Below are 15,244 nucleotides of genomic sequence, written 5' to 3' on the forward strand. Positions count from 1 at the left end.
TGTTCTTACCACTAGAAACGCTATGATTTATATAAATTATAGCTGACCAACATATTGACCAATTGCTTCAAGAATTAAGATAGCACTACCAACTGTTTAGGATAACACAATTTAAAAGCCGTGAAACTACATTCAGACAAAGGCGACGTCTATTAATCCACAGAACGTATCTTTATGCCACAAAACTTACACTATGGGGCATTGTGGACAACTGTGATAACAATTTGAATTAATCTGTTTTTTTGTAATTTTTATGATGGAATCTACAAATCAAGGTTTCCCAGAATTTTTTTAATCGATTTATTGATTTTTGGTTTTCAATCTGCAATTATCAAAGTGAGAAACTTAAATTCGTTCATTTCTTCTAATTCATTTATTTTAAATCGAAATCATTTATAATTTATATGCTTAATTTGAAATTTTAACAGTTATTGTGGAAATCAGTGGATTATTTGAGTAAATTAAACAATAAACTTTGGTGCGTACTGCATTTAGTTGAGTGAAGTGTCATAATTTTACTATGCTTTTGTTTTAAAAAAAGAAAAAATGAACTGCATCTGTAAGGTTAACTATTCAAAATTCATACTTTCACGTGTACTTCTGTTGAAGTAGGGGAGATACTGCGCATAGTAGAGTAAGGTGCAATTTGAAGGACATTCTTCCAAAACAAAAACAAATATAGATTGTTAAAAATTAAAGTGAGGCCGGGGTTTGATTTTGGTTCTGAATTAAGGAGTAGATGTACCAAATTGGAGGATTAAGAATAAGTACGGGGTTTGAGAATAATAGGGTCAAAAGGAAAAAGGACGTGAAAACATTTTGTTAGGGGGTCTAAGCAGGTTCTACTACTCTAAAAATGGACCAGTACTGGATTCGAACCAGCATCTCTTACTTGCAAGCCTAGTGTGCCACCCTTGGGCATCTCTTATAACCCGTTTTCACGTTCTTTCTTGTTCCTCGAGGTTTCATTTCTCTGGCCAAGCATACATTGAATAAGTAGAGCTTCTTGTCAAGCTAATCTTATGCACAATTTACATTAGGTTTTTCGATCTCACACATTCAAAAACATTTAGAGCTTCAGTACCAAACACATTGTTTGTTTTTCGCTGTTTTCTATTAGCTCAATAAAAAAGTTACAAGATAACAGACGATACAACTTAATTTTGGCGTAGAATTTATTATAGTACAGGACAAGGTTAAAAACGTAATTTGGAAGCCAGATTTAATCAAAAATCAAGATATATGAGTTGTTTCGTTAGATATTCATTACGGATGATCAGCTGTTTTTTTGATGAAATATTCTCATTGGAAAAGTCTCCACATATTCAGCTTCATAACAATTCTTTTGCAGTGAAAACCACAATTGAAAGACTTTTTTGTAAGTAAGCTCTAAGCAATGACAAGCAGAAGTTGAATAATGAAAATTGCTTCCAGTTAATTTTGCTTCATTGATTCTGTTTTATTGTGAAAAATCATTTTCCTACGTTTTGCCAAGTATAAATTTTGTTTTGCAGTCTTTCGTTAATTTTCAATGTTACTGGTTGTGAAATTTTTATCGTTTATCACATCAGAAAAAATCCGAGACAGCTGTTTTTTTTTTCCAAAAGGAATTGAAAGGTAAAAAGACTCTGATATACGCGTAACAGGACCAATTGTTTTGATAAATCGTGTTTAAAATTGTTTTCAATGCTGATTTTCAGTAAATTTATTGTTTTTCAGTAAATGGTAACCCAATGGGTTCAGATTTTTTTTGCATTATGAATAATTTTCCAATTTTCCTATTGAATTTTTTTGTCTTTGTTAACAAAATTTTTGGACAGAGTTTAACAGTTTGTTGGAACATTCATTTAAAGGGATGGGCCAGGTTTCATATAACTACATTTTGCATTTTTAAATTTTCAAAGCATGCACCTTGATAATAATACAGAAATTTTTTACAGCAGTTTCATGAATAAATTTCAAAACAACACCTGAACTTTATTCATCTGTGCCTAACGCAAAGGACTGACTAGAAAGCGAAAAAACAAAATTTCTTCATTGATTTCTCTGAAACTTTGTAAATAATTAAAGAAGGCCAAATACTGAACGCTGGATGTTGTGGTTTATTGGGAGCAAAACACGTTATTAAGTTGCTTCTTCAATTGCTCTCTAACGAAGAGGTTAGAAACTTTTACGTGTTTTGTCCTCAAAACCTGGACAAATTTGCAAAAAATGGGTGCAGGTAGCCTCTCTTCAATGCTAATAGAGCTCTAACAGTGTCTGCACGTACGTTTCACCAGAACTGCTGAAGGGATATAAATTAATTTGGAGATTAATTTTGGGAAGACTTGTATACATTTATCCAATGTGCTCATAAATATTAATATGCAAAACTGGTGATAACATCATTTCAAGGAGTTTTGTTATGTATGCAAACATTGTATTAGTTTTGATATTTTCTTTGATATAATTCTTGATAATTCTTGCTTAATCTTATGATTTCCTGCTACATCTTATTTTTGGGTGCTATTCAATTTTTAATACTTGATATATTTTGCCATGTCATGGTTAGTCTTTCTTGGAAATCTTGCCAAAATCTTGTTTCTTGATAGCCATGCAAAGAACTTGCAAGTTCGTACATATCTTGATGTTTTCTTGGTAAGTACCATGGCAAGATCTTGGCAAGATTTACCAAGATTTAGTATGTCTCTTATCAAGAGGTGCCAAGTTTCACTTCACTGGGTCCGCAATCATAAAATTAACGATCAACATTGGATGCGAAAAGACATCCTAAAATGGTAGTTTCTACCATATAAGGGTACAGTACGAGTTAGAGTTTAAGTCGCAATATTACAAATTCTTGTTATCATACTGTTGCAGAAGTTGGTTCGAGTCCCGTTTGACCTCATTTTAACGATCAGCTGGAACTAACAAAAATCATAAAGTTGTATACAAAGTTTAAAAGAACAAGCAGCACGCAAACATTTTTCCTCTAGGCCGGAGTTCTGTTTCGTAACACCCAATGCCGAGTTATAATTCACCACCCCCCCCCCCCCCCCCCCACCCGCAAGACCGCTTTACAAAACCTCAGGTACAAGTAAACTATTATTTTATAATACATTACTGAGTAGAGTGGTACATGCACACTGATTTATGATTTCATGCCCACTAAACAGTGGAATGGCAATGGCGATGGCGGTGGGGGGGGGGGGGTATGCTAAATGTGTTGTTTAATTAATGTGATTAGAGGAAGCACTACATATGACTGTGGGAAGATGACAACGTATGCTAACCAAGTGGCAGGTTGCGAATGCCCTTGCGACGATCAGACATCTATAGGGTAAGATGATATGGATCTTTTCCTTTTCCTAAAAACAATTTGTGATTTGAGCTAAGTTTGCAAGCTTTTGAAGAAAAACCGTAATGGTTGTGCCCAAAATTGACTTAGGAAAAAATGTAACTTTTTAGATGTGAGAAACAGGTACTGAGTTTCTATTCTTGAAGGTAAAAAAAGTTAAGGACAATAGTGACTCAGCAAAATTCAGGCAGAAAAGAGTCGGAGATTTAAATTTTTCACACAAAAGCTTGTTGATGTTGTCAAATTACCCTGGAGCAGATAAAAATCTGTTCTTTGAAGTCTCTTTCCAATGAGACACTTCAACGACTCTGTTCCCTGAAAAAAACTCCAACTCTCCAGCTGTGTTCAGTCGTTTAAAATTTCTACCATAAAAATTGACTCCTAAATCATATTTACGTCTCAATTGAAATTGTCCTTCATTATATTAGATAAAGTCGGTTAGTAGCTAAAATTTTAGTAATTATAATTCGCGCGCCGAGATATGTAGCCCTCTTCATAGATTCCATAAGGCTGTGAGAAGAGCCCATGTCGAGTCACCTTCATCAATTGCGACCAGTGATGGCTGGAGCAGCCACAAGTTTACATGTGGTTGTTAACATTCATCTCCTATAGTTAAATGTTATCAGTCAGCCCTATGGAAAGCAAAACAAAATGCAAAACAAGATGCATAGTTACATAAATTTACAAGGCCATCTCAATCGTACAAACCCCCAATTGCATGTAAATTCACGTCTCCAGTTTTTGAACACACAAATGACGTCACCGTTTAACATGCACTGCAGCTACAGCGTCGAGCAGCAGCATTGCAAAGACACGATAGGAACTTTCACCCTATTCACCATTACTTCTTCTGCGTGCCTCTTTGCGTTTCAGTTCACAGACAAAAATCGTCCCGATTGACTTTGCGCTTGGTTTTAGGCAGACATGGGATCAAGTAGATGTATGTTGATGATACCTTAAAATTTTGCTATCTGTTTTGGATCAAAGACAAATTATCAGTTCAACCAAAAAGTGATAAGATTTTCAATCACTTATTTACAATATGTCAACAAAGTGGGGTAGAAAAACTTTTCCCCAGAGATGCAACCAACAAGCTTTGGCAGATATGAAGATTTTTTAGATCTTGTGAAGGCCGAGCATGAACGATTTCCACAAACATTCATTTCATTAAAACAACTTTTATGTCGACATATTCTGTTTCTAAATTGCTTACATTTGTAAACGTGTAAAATGAGCCCCCAAACGTGTGAACAGGCTGACCGGGTTAAAATTTTAACAAAACGAGGTCACTAAAACTGCTGTATACCAAAATTGCGTTTTACACCTGGTAACAACAAAGTGTTAGTTTGACTTTTCTAAAAAATCACAGCTGCTGCCACTTATACAGAAGTGAAGTGAAAGAACTAAGACTCGTGAAATTCCGCATAGATCTGATTCCACGCACTTCAGAGCTTAATAAAAGTAAGTGTGTGTGTGTGTCGCAGATTGCAGTGAACAATCAGAAAATTAAGCTTGAGCTTTGTTGTGATCATAGAAACCGGGTTCAGTTTTGTGGAAAAACGGGAGCTCTGGCTTCAGCAGAACACAAGATTTGTCAGTTGAAGTCAGGTTGGCTTTGAAAGAACTAAGAAAACTATTTTCACAAGGAAATCCAGTCTGCCTAACAATCTCACTTGAGCAGTAAAATACTGTGTCTTGCTAACGTGAAACTTGTAATTTATCTAGCCATCGATTTGGTCTTGAAAGTTTGAGTAACTTGAGAGAAAGGAAAATAAAGAACCTCTGATAGCCGAAAATTAGGGTGACAAAAATTCCTCTTCTTTGACCAGACGAACGACTTATAATCAGTTCTTTGAAAGTAATAGGCGGTGAAAGATAGATTTTCAGTTCACAGACTTGAGTTTTCCAAACCAAAAATCTAGATGCTACGTCATCTCTATGGCTCCGGCCCCAGTAACTAACGAAGGACCTCTGTTTTGACCAACAATTCAAGTCCGCTTACGGCAAACGACGGGTTCTCCTCTGTGAATTGTGTTCTATTCTGAAACCGAATGTACCCCCGTTTAGAAATATAAACAGTGAGCAACCTATAGGGATACAAATTTTGGTTTTGAATAGCCCCAAACTGAATTATTGAGTTGTTAACCAAAACTCAGAAAAATTGTTTATTTAGTTGGAACTTACTGAGTAATTCCAGCAACTGATTTTATTATTCAGCAAAGTTGAACGATTAGTTATTTGGACTAAAAAACAACGTTTAATGCATTAATGCAACGGTAATTTACAGAAAAGCGGTTATGAAGTTACAAAAGCGAACTGCACAACTTACTAACCCGACAGCTTGTAAACCGATAATAACGAACTGGGCGGTATAAAACTTTCCTTGTGACTGATAGGAAAGCAGCCGTTACATTTGGTCCGCCGAACCGGACAGTGGAATACAAACCGCTGTCTGATCTCGAACAAAACAAAAGGCCAACGAGACAATTCGAGTTGCTTAGTCAAACGACGTTGAGGTGCCAACGTTGTCGAAAACAAAACCACGGGACAAAAAAACGTCAAACTGCGGCGTCAAACTAAACAAATTGTGACTCGGTCACGTAGTCACAGCAACCCTGAGAGACAAATCAATCACTGCGCAAAGCAGATTGAGCTGAAGGAGAAAGAAGGATACGAACTGATAAAAAAAAGAATCGGCTTAGCAAAGTTAAAACAGTATATAACCAAATTTTGCAATTCAATAACAGCCTAGAGAAGCTACTTGACAAGAGAGGTGATATCTTTAACAATTTGGAATTCTACCGACGACACAAAATCCAACAACGCGAATTTTTCATCAACTTAGAAGCGGATTGGTTGCCATATATCCACGGCCAGACAAGCATGGCGGATCAGCAGAATCAGACCCTTCTTTAAAGCAGGGCTGCAGAGCTAAACAATAAGATTCCAAGATCTATGGGAGGAACGTCCCAAAATGCTGTTAAGAATCAACAAAAGGAAAACCAGGACAACGAGTCCAAAGCGTCTTCCGATAAAAGGGCAAAGCAAGCAGAGAAGCTTGCAGCTCTAGAAAAAAAAAATTAACACCAAAATGCGTCTGAAAAAAATTGAATATGTAATGAAGCAGAAGGAGCTGGAGATGGAACTGCACCGTTTGGCAGAAGATGGTGCGCTCAAACTGCAATACGAAAAAGAAACCCTTGATCCCAAGATTCTGGTTCTGATGATGGTGCCGCGCCTAGTATAAGAAATCGATCGCCTTTCAATTGGAAAAATCCGAAGAGCAAGGACGTCTTTGGCTGGCTCGACCAATCAGATAATTTGCAAACTTCAAAGACTGTATTTTTGATCATACAAAGAACGGTCACAAAAACTATCGAGTCAGTTTTGATCGAGAAAGCCTACTCAAATCCAGATCCCCAAACGGCGACCGTTTCAAACTCAACCGTTTAACCGACCGGTCTGAGTGCAATGTACTAAGCAGTAGTCACCTACCAAAGTTGAAGTTAAATTCTTTTGACGGCAACCAACTCGAGTGGCCGGAATGGTCGAACATGTTTGTAGCAACCGTTCATAACCGTGAAATACCTAGCTCAGAGAAAATGAGCCACTTGAAAACATTGTTAACTGGCATAGCAAGAGCGGCTATAGCAAGTGTGGGCTACTCCGGAGATCTATATGGTGAAGCTTGGGCTTTATTGGAACGGAGGTTTGGCCGACCTTACCTAATTGTTGAAGCACAACTCAATACTTTGCGAAATCAACAGGCGATCCGAATGCATGATTAAAAAGCTTTAGTCAGTTATTCAACAACCATCAGAAACGTAGTCAGTGTTCTGAAGCACTACAAATATGAAGGCAACTTGCAATCTAGTGCAACACTGCAAATCGCGATTGAAAAATTGCGCCCTAATCTGAAGAAATGGTGGTTCTATGTAGATGAAACCAATGAGCTCCGACCAGATCTCTGTCTCATAGAGAACTGGCTATCAAGAATGTCATTCGTTTACGAAGGCATGTCGCAGCCCACAGGGGAACGTAAGGAGGATCATCGACGAAATGCGAACAAAACCAAGCAGTTCTCTAAATCATCGAATTTATGTGCGAGTTCAAAAGTAAGGGAAGCGCAGGCAACGATTAGCGATCACTGCTCATTACCCGATGAAACGCACAAAATTTGGAACTGTCTTTTGTTCAAGAACATGAACGTGAATGATCGTTATGCAGCTGTAAGGAAGCAACGCCTGTGTTACGGATGTCTGGGAAAAGGACATGCGATCAAAGATTGTAAAGTCAACGCTTGTGGTATGAATGGATATACCAAAAAGCACAACCGATTGCTACACTCAGAAAACCAAATGGACGAGGGCAATCACGCAGTCAACGTAAGCGCAGCAACAATCAGTCAAAATAACGAAGTTACGAGTTTTCTTCAGATAGTTCCAGTCTCATTTCAGAGTGGCAGCAACAGGTTAAACACATATGCTTTCCTCGATAGTGGATCAACGGTATCATTCATCGACCGAAGCGTTAATGAGAAGTTGCGAGCCAATGGCACCGATGTTTCACTCAACATAGCTGACATACACGGAACGAAAGATTTGAAGACAGAAATGATGTCCATAAAAAAAGGGACCGCATTCAAAAGTACATTCGATAGAAGCGTTTGTACACCCGTAAATTTCATTGGGAACCACAAACTACGACTACAACAAACTGAGGCAAAGTTTCAACCACTTGAACGTTCTCCCAAACAAAACGTTCAACTTGATGGACGTCGGCGTCATTCTCGGTCAAGATGCTTAAGAGCTACAGAGACTATTGGACTACAGGGTAGGAACGCGAAGTGATGCTTTCGGCGTTTTAACAGAATTAGGATGGGTGGTCAGTGGACCCATGACGGACAAGAGAAGACAAAATGTTTGTCATTTTGCCTTCACAGAAGATGTGCAAGTGGCTGAGAATATCCAAAAATGGTGGGACATAGAAACCTATGGTTCCAAAATTGACGTCGTCATTCAGTCAAAGAAGGAACTGCATGCACAGAAGATGCTAGAGAGTACGACAAAGTTCACAGGTGAGCGGCACAAAGTGGGAATGCTCTGGAGTGAACCCGAGCCCAACCTGCCGAACAATTACAGCTCAGCCTTGGGTCAGCTTCACTCACTGGAGCGAAGATTCCAAATGGACCCGAACCTTTAAAGTTTGTATCAACAGTCGATAGATACAGACGTAGAGAAGGGATTCGTAAAAATATTGGACGAGTCTGATGTGAAAGGACACTTCGGGAAAGATTGGTATTTGCCACACCATCCAGTGCAAAACCCGAACAAGCCTGGCAAAGTGAGACGTGTTTGCAATGCTGCATCGAAGTACACTGGTGTATGCCTAAACGACAAGCTACTAGCAGGGCCTGACCTACTGCATGATTTGATTGGAACTATTTTCAGATTTCCTGAAAGACCAGTAGCCCTAACAGCAGATATTGAATCGATGTTTCTACAAGTGCAAGTTCCCCAGCAGGATAAAAAATGCATGAGGTTTCTATGGCGCCAAAAAACTAATGAACCTGTTCAAATATATGAAATTCAGCGTCACGTGTTTGGAGCTAAGAGTTCTCCAACTTGCGCAAACTATGCTCTCAAACGAGTGGGACTCGATAACGAAGAAGTGTATCCAATTGCATCAAAAGCAATAAAAAACAACTTTTACATGGACGATTTCATCAAATCAGTAGAAACCCCTGAAGAGGCAATTGAAGTCTTCATTCAATTGCGACCTCTTCTTTCGCAGCATGACTTTCAACTTACAAAGTGGATAAGCAACAGCGATGAGGTCTGCAAAGCAATCCCAATCGACTTGAAATCAATCAGCAACACGAAGCAAGTCGAAGTGGAATTCAATACAGAGGGATCCTCAGTGCTTGGACTACAATGGACTGTTCCTGATGATAGTGTTCAAGTCTGCTGAGGTACGAACAGGGATGTTGAAGCCCCTATAACCCGGAGGAAGATTTTGTCACTGGTATCTTCTGTATTTGACCCAATCGGATTGTTTGCTCCGTTCAGCGTTACCATGAGACAACTTCTCAAAGGCATCTGGACTAAAAATGGTCAACATTGGGACAACCAAGTGGAGCCTGGTGAAGTAGCAGAGTTCTTGAGGTGGAAGGAACAACTTCTAAATGTAGCTGAAACAAGCATTGATAGAAGATACTTCAACACAGAGAGGGATAAAACCGAACTTCATGTGTTTGCTGATGCACTTGAAGACACAATGTGTGCAGTGGCCTATCTAAGATCCCAACCAAAGGAATGCTCAGCCGATTTAGCATTTTTAATTGGAAAATGCAGAGTGGCACCGATGAGGCATCTTTCAAGACCACGATTGAATGGCAGTGAGATTGAAAGAACAGATAGTCAAGGAACAAGAAATGAAGATAAATAGTTGCAGATTTTAGTGAGAATCATCTACGGTATTGCAGTGGACACACAGTTTCCATCATAAGCAGCAAGTGTTTGTGGCCTATCAAGTGGCTGAGATACTAGATACAACTGATGTTTCACAGTGGAAGCATGTGAGCGGTATCAACAACCCAGCGGACATTGGCACCAGAGCAATCAACATTGAGGAACTCAAAAGAAGTGAGTGGATCAAAAGGCCGGCCTGGTTAAGCAACCAGAATGTGAATGGCCAGAGCAAGTGAACCTAATCGTTGCCTCAGATGAAGAGAACATACCTTCATCAGTCTTCATGACACAAGCTGATAAAAAGAAAGCGGTTATTCAGTGGGAACGATTCAGCAATTTTAACAGAATAGTGAATACAATGGCATACGTACGGCGGGCATTCAGCAAATACAAACCAGCAACACTGTTAGTCAGTATTGAAGAAATAGAAAAAGCAAAAGCAAGCATCCTCAAGTTATTACAGCGAGAACAGTTTGGTGAAGAGATGAAGTCTCCGAAAATTGAACAAGAAATCCCAAAAAGCAGGAAAACTCTACAATTCTCACCTTACCTGGATGAGGAAGGTCTTATTCGTGCCAAAAGCAGAGTAGGTAAAAGTCAATTGGGCTTTAACATAAACATCCAATATTGTTACATTGGAAATATCATGCAATTGAATTGTTGTTGCGAAACGAGCACAAGAACAATCAACACGAATGCACAGAGCATGTCAGAAACATTGTTCAGCAGAAGATGTGGATCCTAGGCATACGAAACGTTTTACAATCAATCAAGAACAAGTGTGTTACCTGCAGAAAAAGCAGAGCACAAACGATAACACCAGTAATGGCAGATCTACACGAAGAGCGTTTAGATGCGTCAACCGCCTTTACAAATATTGGAGTTGACCACTTTGGCCCTTTCACTGTGAAGATTGGTCGAAGAAAAGAAAAGCGATGGTGTTGTCTGTTCACATGTCTAACTGTGAGAGCGGTGCACATAGAAGTGGTACACAAATTAGACACGGATAGCTGTCTCAATGCAATCTTGCGATTTATTGCACGAACAGGCAAACCCAGCACGATCATCAGTGACAACGTAACAGACTTTGTTGGAGGTGAACGAGAGTTTGCAGATTACGTTGCTGCATGGAACGAAGAACGGATTGAGAAACATCTAATTCAGCAAGAAATTAGATGGAAGTTCAACCCACCCGCAGCACCCCACTTTGGAGGGGTATGGGAACGGTTGGTCAGAAGTTGCAAGAAGGCAATGTATGAGGAACAGATCAGTCACAGAGGACGTTCTTTCAACAACGATGTGTATTGTGGAGCAAACATTGAATGCAAGACCGTTGACTCCCGTAAGTTCAGATGTCAATGACCTAGAAGCACTGACCCCCAATCACTTCCTGCTGGGCAACACGAATGTTTGCTTACCATACCTACCATGCGCAGAAGAATTTGTCGATCATCGAAAGCTCTTTAGACAAACTCAAGCCTATGCAAATCTCATTTGGGACAGATTTCGAAAAGAGTAAATACCAACGTTGAACAACCGGCAAAAGTGGCGATCTACAGCAAACCTTACAGAAGGAGATATCGTTTGGTTGGTCGAAGACAGTGACAAGCGAGGATATAATAATCTGGGTCCGGTCACGGAGACCATCGAAGGGTCCGACGGAGTGATTCGATCAGCGAAAGTTCGAACGGACTACGGAGTTTACAACAGACCAGTGGTGAAGCTCGCTCCTGTGTCACCAAACAGTAAAGATGTTTTCGTGATGGAAAACAGGGCCGGCGATGTGAAGGCCGAGCATTAATGAATTCCTCAAACTTTCATTTCATTAAAACAATTTTTATGTCGGCATATTTTGTTTCTAAATTGCTTACATTTGTAAACGTGTAAAAAGAGCCCCCAAAAGTGCGAACAGGCTGACCGGGTTAAAATTTTAACAAAACGAGGTCACTAAAACTGCTGTATACCAAAATTGCGTTTTACACCTGTTAACAACAAAGTGTTAGTTTGACTTTTCCAAAAAATCACAGCTGCTGTCACTTATACAGAAGTGAAGTGAAAGACTAAGACTGAAATTCTGCATAGATCTGATTCCACGCACTTCAAAGCTTAATAAAAGTAAGTGTGTGTGCGTGTCGCAGATTGTTGTGAACAATCAGAAAATTAAGCCTGAGCTTTGTTGTTGTCGCGCTATTCTTGTTGTTTCGCCCCCTCAAAGCTGTCTCTCTGCACATGATGAGTGATTTTTTTGAAAAATCCTTTCTTTTCTTTTTCGTAAGTATTTTTAAGTAAAATCTGTATTTTGTGTAGGTTCAGAGTTTGTATTTCAATCATGGTTGGTTGAGATAACTATCTCACAGTAGCCTAGATTAGCTGACAGAATGTATACCAGAAGGTAAATTGGTAAAGACAAAGCACATTAAAATAAAATTTGATGAGATATCTGTAACAAAACACTAGAGGTATGACCCATGAACTGAGTTTTTATCCACCAGCAGTATTGTTTGGTAATCAAAATGATAACTATGGGAGCTCTTCTATAGAATTATACCTAAGTTGAATCATTGCTTCAAAGATTTTATTGCATAAATTCTGATAAGATTTTTTCTACATTTCATGAGATCTAAGAAATTAGTTATCCGACAGTGAATAAAAAAGAACAAATGTTTGCTTGGCAAAGTTACCAATTGTAAAATTTAATCGTGAGGAACAAAAACCAATCAAAAATGTCTGAATTGCAAAGTGAAACTTTTAGCGAATTACCTTAATGGAAAGATACTAGTCGGGCACAATTTGCTTAAAATGGTGGTTACTCAATTAGTTTCGATGAAAAACAACCAAAAATCAAAAAATCTGAAAAAAAACAAAGATTTTCGACTGCTTCATCAGCAACCCAAGCTTAGAGATTTTTGACGGAAATTTGTTTTTTTTTTAATTCAAGAATTCTTCTTTATAGGTTCTATAAGATTTGATGACTTCCAATCGAACCATCTCGTAAGACTTTTAATTATGAACTTGTTTTAAACTTTTTCATTGACTAATCATTATTTTATTCATCTTACACAATAAAATTCCTGAATCGCATTTCAAGCGTTCATTTTTATCTGCAGTTAATAATATTTCTCAATAGGACTTTTTCAATAACTAAGAACAAGTAATGTAGAGTTGAAGATGAGAGTACTGGTCATCCCGAACAAAAAACAAAACCTTTATAAAGATTCACAATGATTTGGTCTACCGCCACCCTCAGGATGACATGATACGTTTTTCGTCTGTTTCAGTCCAGTAAGTGGGAAGTCTTGGAACAGTGCAGACCATCACGTGTACTCTGTCGTGAAGGGCAGACAGCCGACTACCAAAGAAGACATCAAAAGCGATCACACAGGAATTTATTATATGTCTCCTTTGTTTAATGCTTAAAATTTAAAAAAAATTGAAGTTTTTTTTCTAAGAGGTCATCTATTTTTGTTCGGTCTTTCAACATCATGATAGCAGCATCCTTTTTGCGCCCGCTGTCCAAGCGCATGTGGTATTCTTTCCAGAAATAAAATACACTGAGAAAACGCAAACAGTTTACACCGGGGGGTTCATAACCGGCACCAGGGTGAACAAATTTAATAAGCAGACTTAGCCCCCTCCCCGTCCTCTTCCAGTACCCTAGATAGTCGCATTTCCAATTAATGGGGGAGGAGTGCGGAACCAATTTTAAATTAATAAACATAAAGTTGATTGCTTTATTATAATTGTGCACCCTTTTGTATACAAGATCTTTCTTCAAAGCTGGAGACCTTGCTTTTATAATCTTTGGCGAAGCTCTTTCGAAATTATAACTGAACGTAACGAAAAAGTATGCTGGGTCAAATAGACGCCAAAATAAACAAATCTCTTGCTCGCCCGTTCTTTTAACAATTCAAATATTTCAATTCAAAATTTGATTGAAAAGTATTAGTCTAGGAAAAAATAACCTCCATGTTAACGTATTTTTGTCGTGAGAATTTTTTTAAGTTCATATAGATTTATGTCAAGCCCATATGGGCCTATGAAACATGGCAATGACCCACAAGGCATGGCCAAAATCGCTAAATGCGCTGCTCTTTTATTATTCAATTACGGGCTCATTTCCTTGGTGTAATCTTCCTTGGGGTTTTTCCCCACTGAAATCAGCTGGGGTTTCTTTTCCGTGGTTTTTTCTCCAAAACCCGAAAATTATAGCCAGATGCAACGGGATAAATAAACTTACTTTCAGTTAGAATTCATTTCGCTTTTATTATAATCATCATTTAACTAAAAGTTAACAGACTGCAATTTTTTGAAAAAAAATAGTTAAAAATAATAATTTAAGAGAGACGTGTTTCACTCGCACAGAGCTGCTTTGCCCCGCATGCAAGGGTCGTGAACAACCTGACGACGGTTCTCAAACAATCAGACTAACAGAAGAAAACGTTGAACAAATTGTTCGCATGATGAAGAAGTCCTCCCGAAGGCGACCTGTTCACGTGAGGTGCGGTTCAGACAAGTGTGACTGTGCTTACCACTACCTGCGAAATGGTCAACTGTGTTGTACGAAAAAGCCACGAAAGAAGACCAAAAGTTTGAACGCCCCAATGGCTGTTGTTTAACGATAAATTGTTTTTTTCTATCACTTTTGGGATCTTTTCCATTAATGCCTCGTTAGATTAGTGGGATCTATTCTATTTTGACCCCCCCCCCCCCAGCTTAGTGGGCTTATATATTTTACGCCCCCTGGCGCGCGTGCTATTTTTTTACATAGTAAGGTGCTATATAACAACATATAATTTGTAAACGGGGGGGGGGGGCGCTGGCGTAAAAAACATTGGGATACCAAAACAGAATAGATTACGGGTTAGAAATATATTTAAAGTCCCAAAAACTTGTAGTTATCTGTACAAAACAATGTGCTGTTTATAAGTAAGAGATCAAATTCCAGTAGGCTCGGGTTATCCAGGGTGTGGGGTAGGTGATACTTGGGCATTAACGGAAAATTAACTCTTCCTTAGATGTTAAGGAACTAAAAACTTACAATTTATATTTCGTTTGCAGTTCAGTTTTGCTCTGAAGGATTATTGTTCCGACATTACTTGTAATGAGGTAATTATATTGTAGGCCGTCATATTTTCTCCAGACCAAATCAATATTTAGCAAAAATTTTTTTGCGTTCTAGACAGATTAGAATGATATCATTTAAAAGCTCATTAAGTGTAGAATTTTAGCACAAGAAGAAATAAAATTAAATTGAGGTGTATGTATTGGTAATTCAAACTTGGTTTTGACGCCTTTGTGAACTTTTTCAAGTATTTCAAAAACATTTTTTGCATTTTTTTTGTTGTTCCATCTTAATAGGCAAACAAAATTTCTTAAGATTTTATCAGATGAGTAAACATGTGTATTGTAGTAAAGTCAAAATCGTTTTGAAAACGAT

General features: G+C 38.4%; 1 protein-coding gene across 1 annotated transcript in view; it reads left to right on the top strand.

Annotated features, from left to right (window-relative positions):
* Positions 1-14,505, top strand: part of LOC142348526 (uncharacterized) — a 127,293-nt gene extending 112,788 nt beyond the window's left edge. The window contains exons 19-21 of the mRNA XM_075399899.1: positions 3,227-3,319; positions 13,086-13,184; positions 14,165-14,505. Of these exons, the coding sequence (XP_075256014.1) occupies positions 3,227-3,319; positions 13,086-13,184; positions 14,165-14,423 (451 nt within the window). The 3' untranslated portion in view covers positions 14,424-14,505. The remainder of the gene's footprint in view (positions 1-3,226; positions 3,320-13,085; positions 13,185-14,164) is intronic.
* Positions 14,506-15,244: the final 739 nt, after the last annotated feature.

This window comes from Convolutriloba macropyga, chromosome 10, assembly GCF_964194025.1.
Source record: "Convolutriloba macropyga chromosome 10, txConMacr16.3, whole genome shotgun sequence".
Classification (NCBI taxonomy): domain Eukaryota; kingdom Metazoa; phylum Xenacoelomorpha; order Acoela; family Convolutidae; genus Convolutriloba; species Convolutriloba macropyga.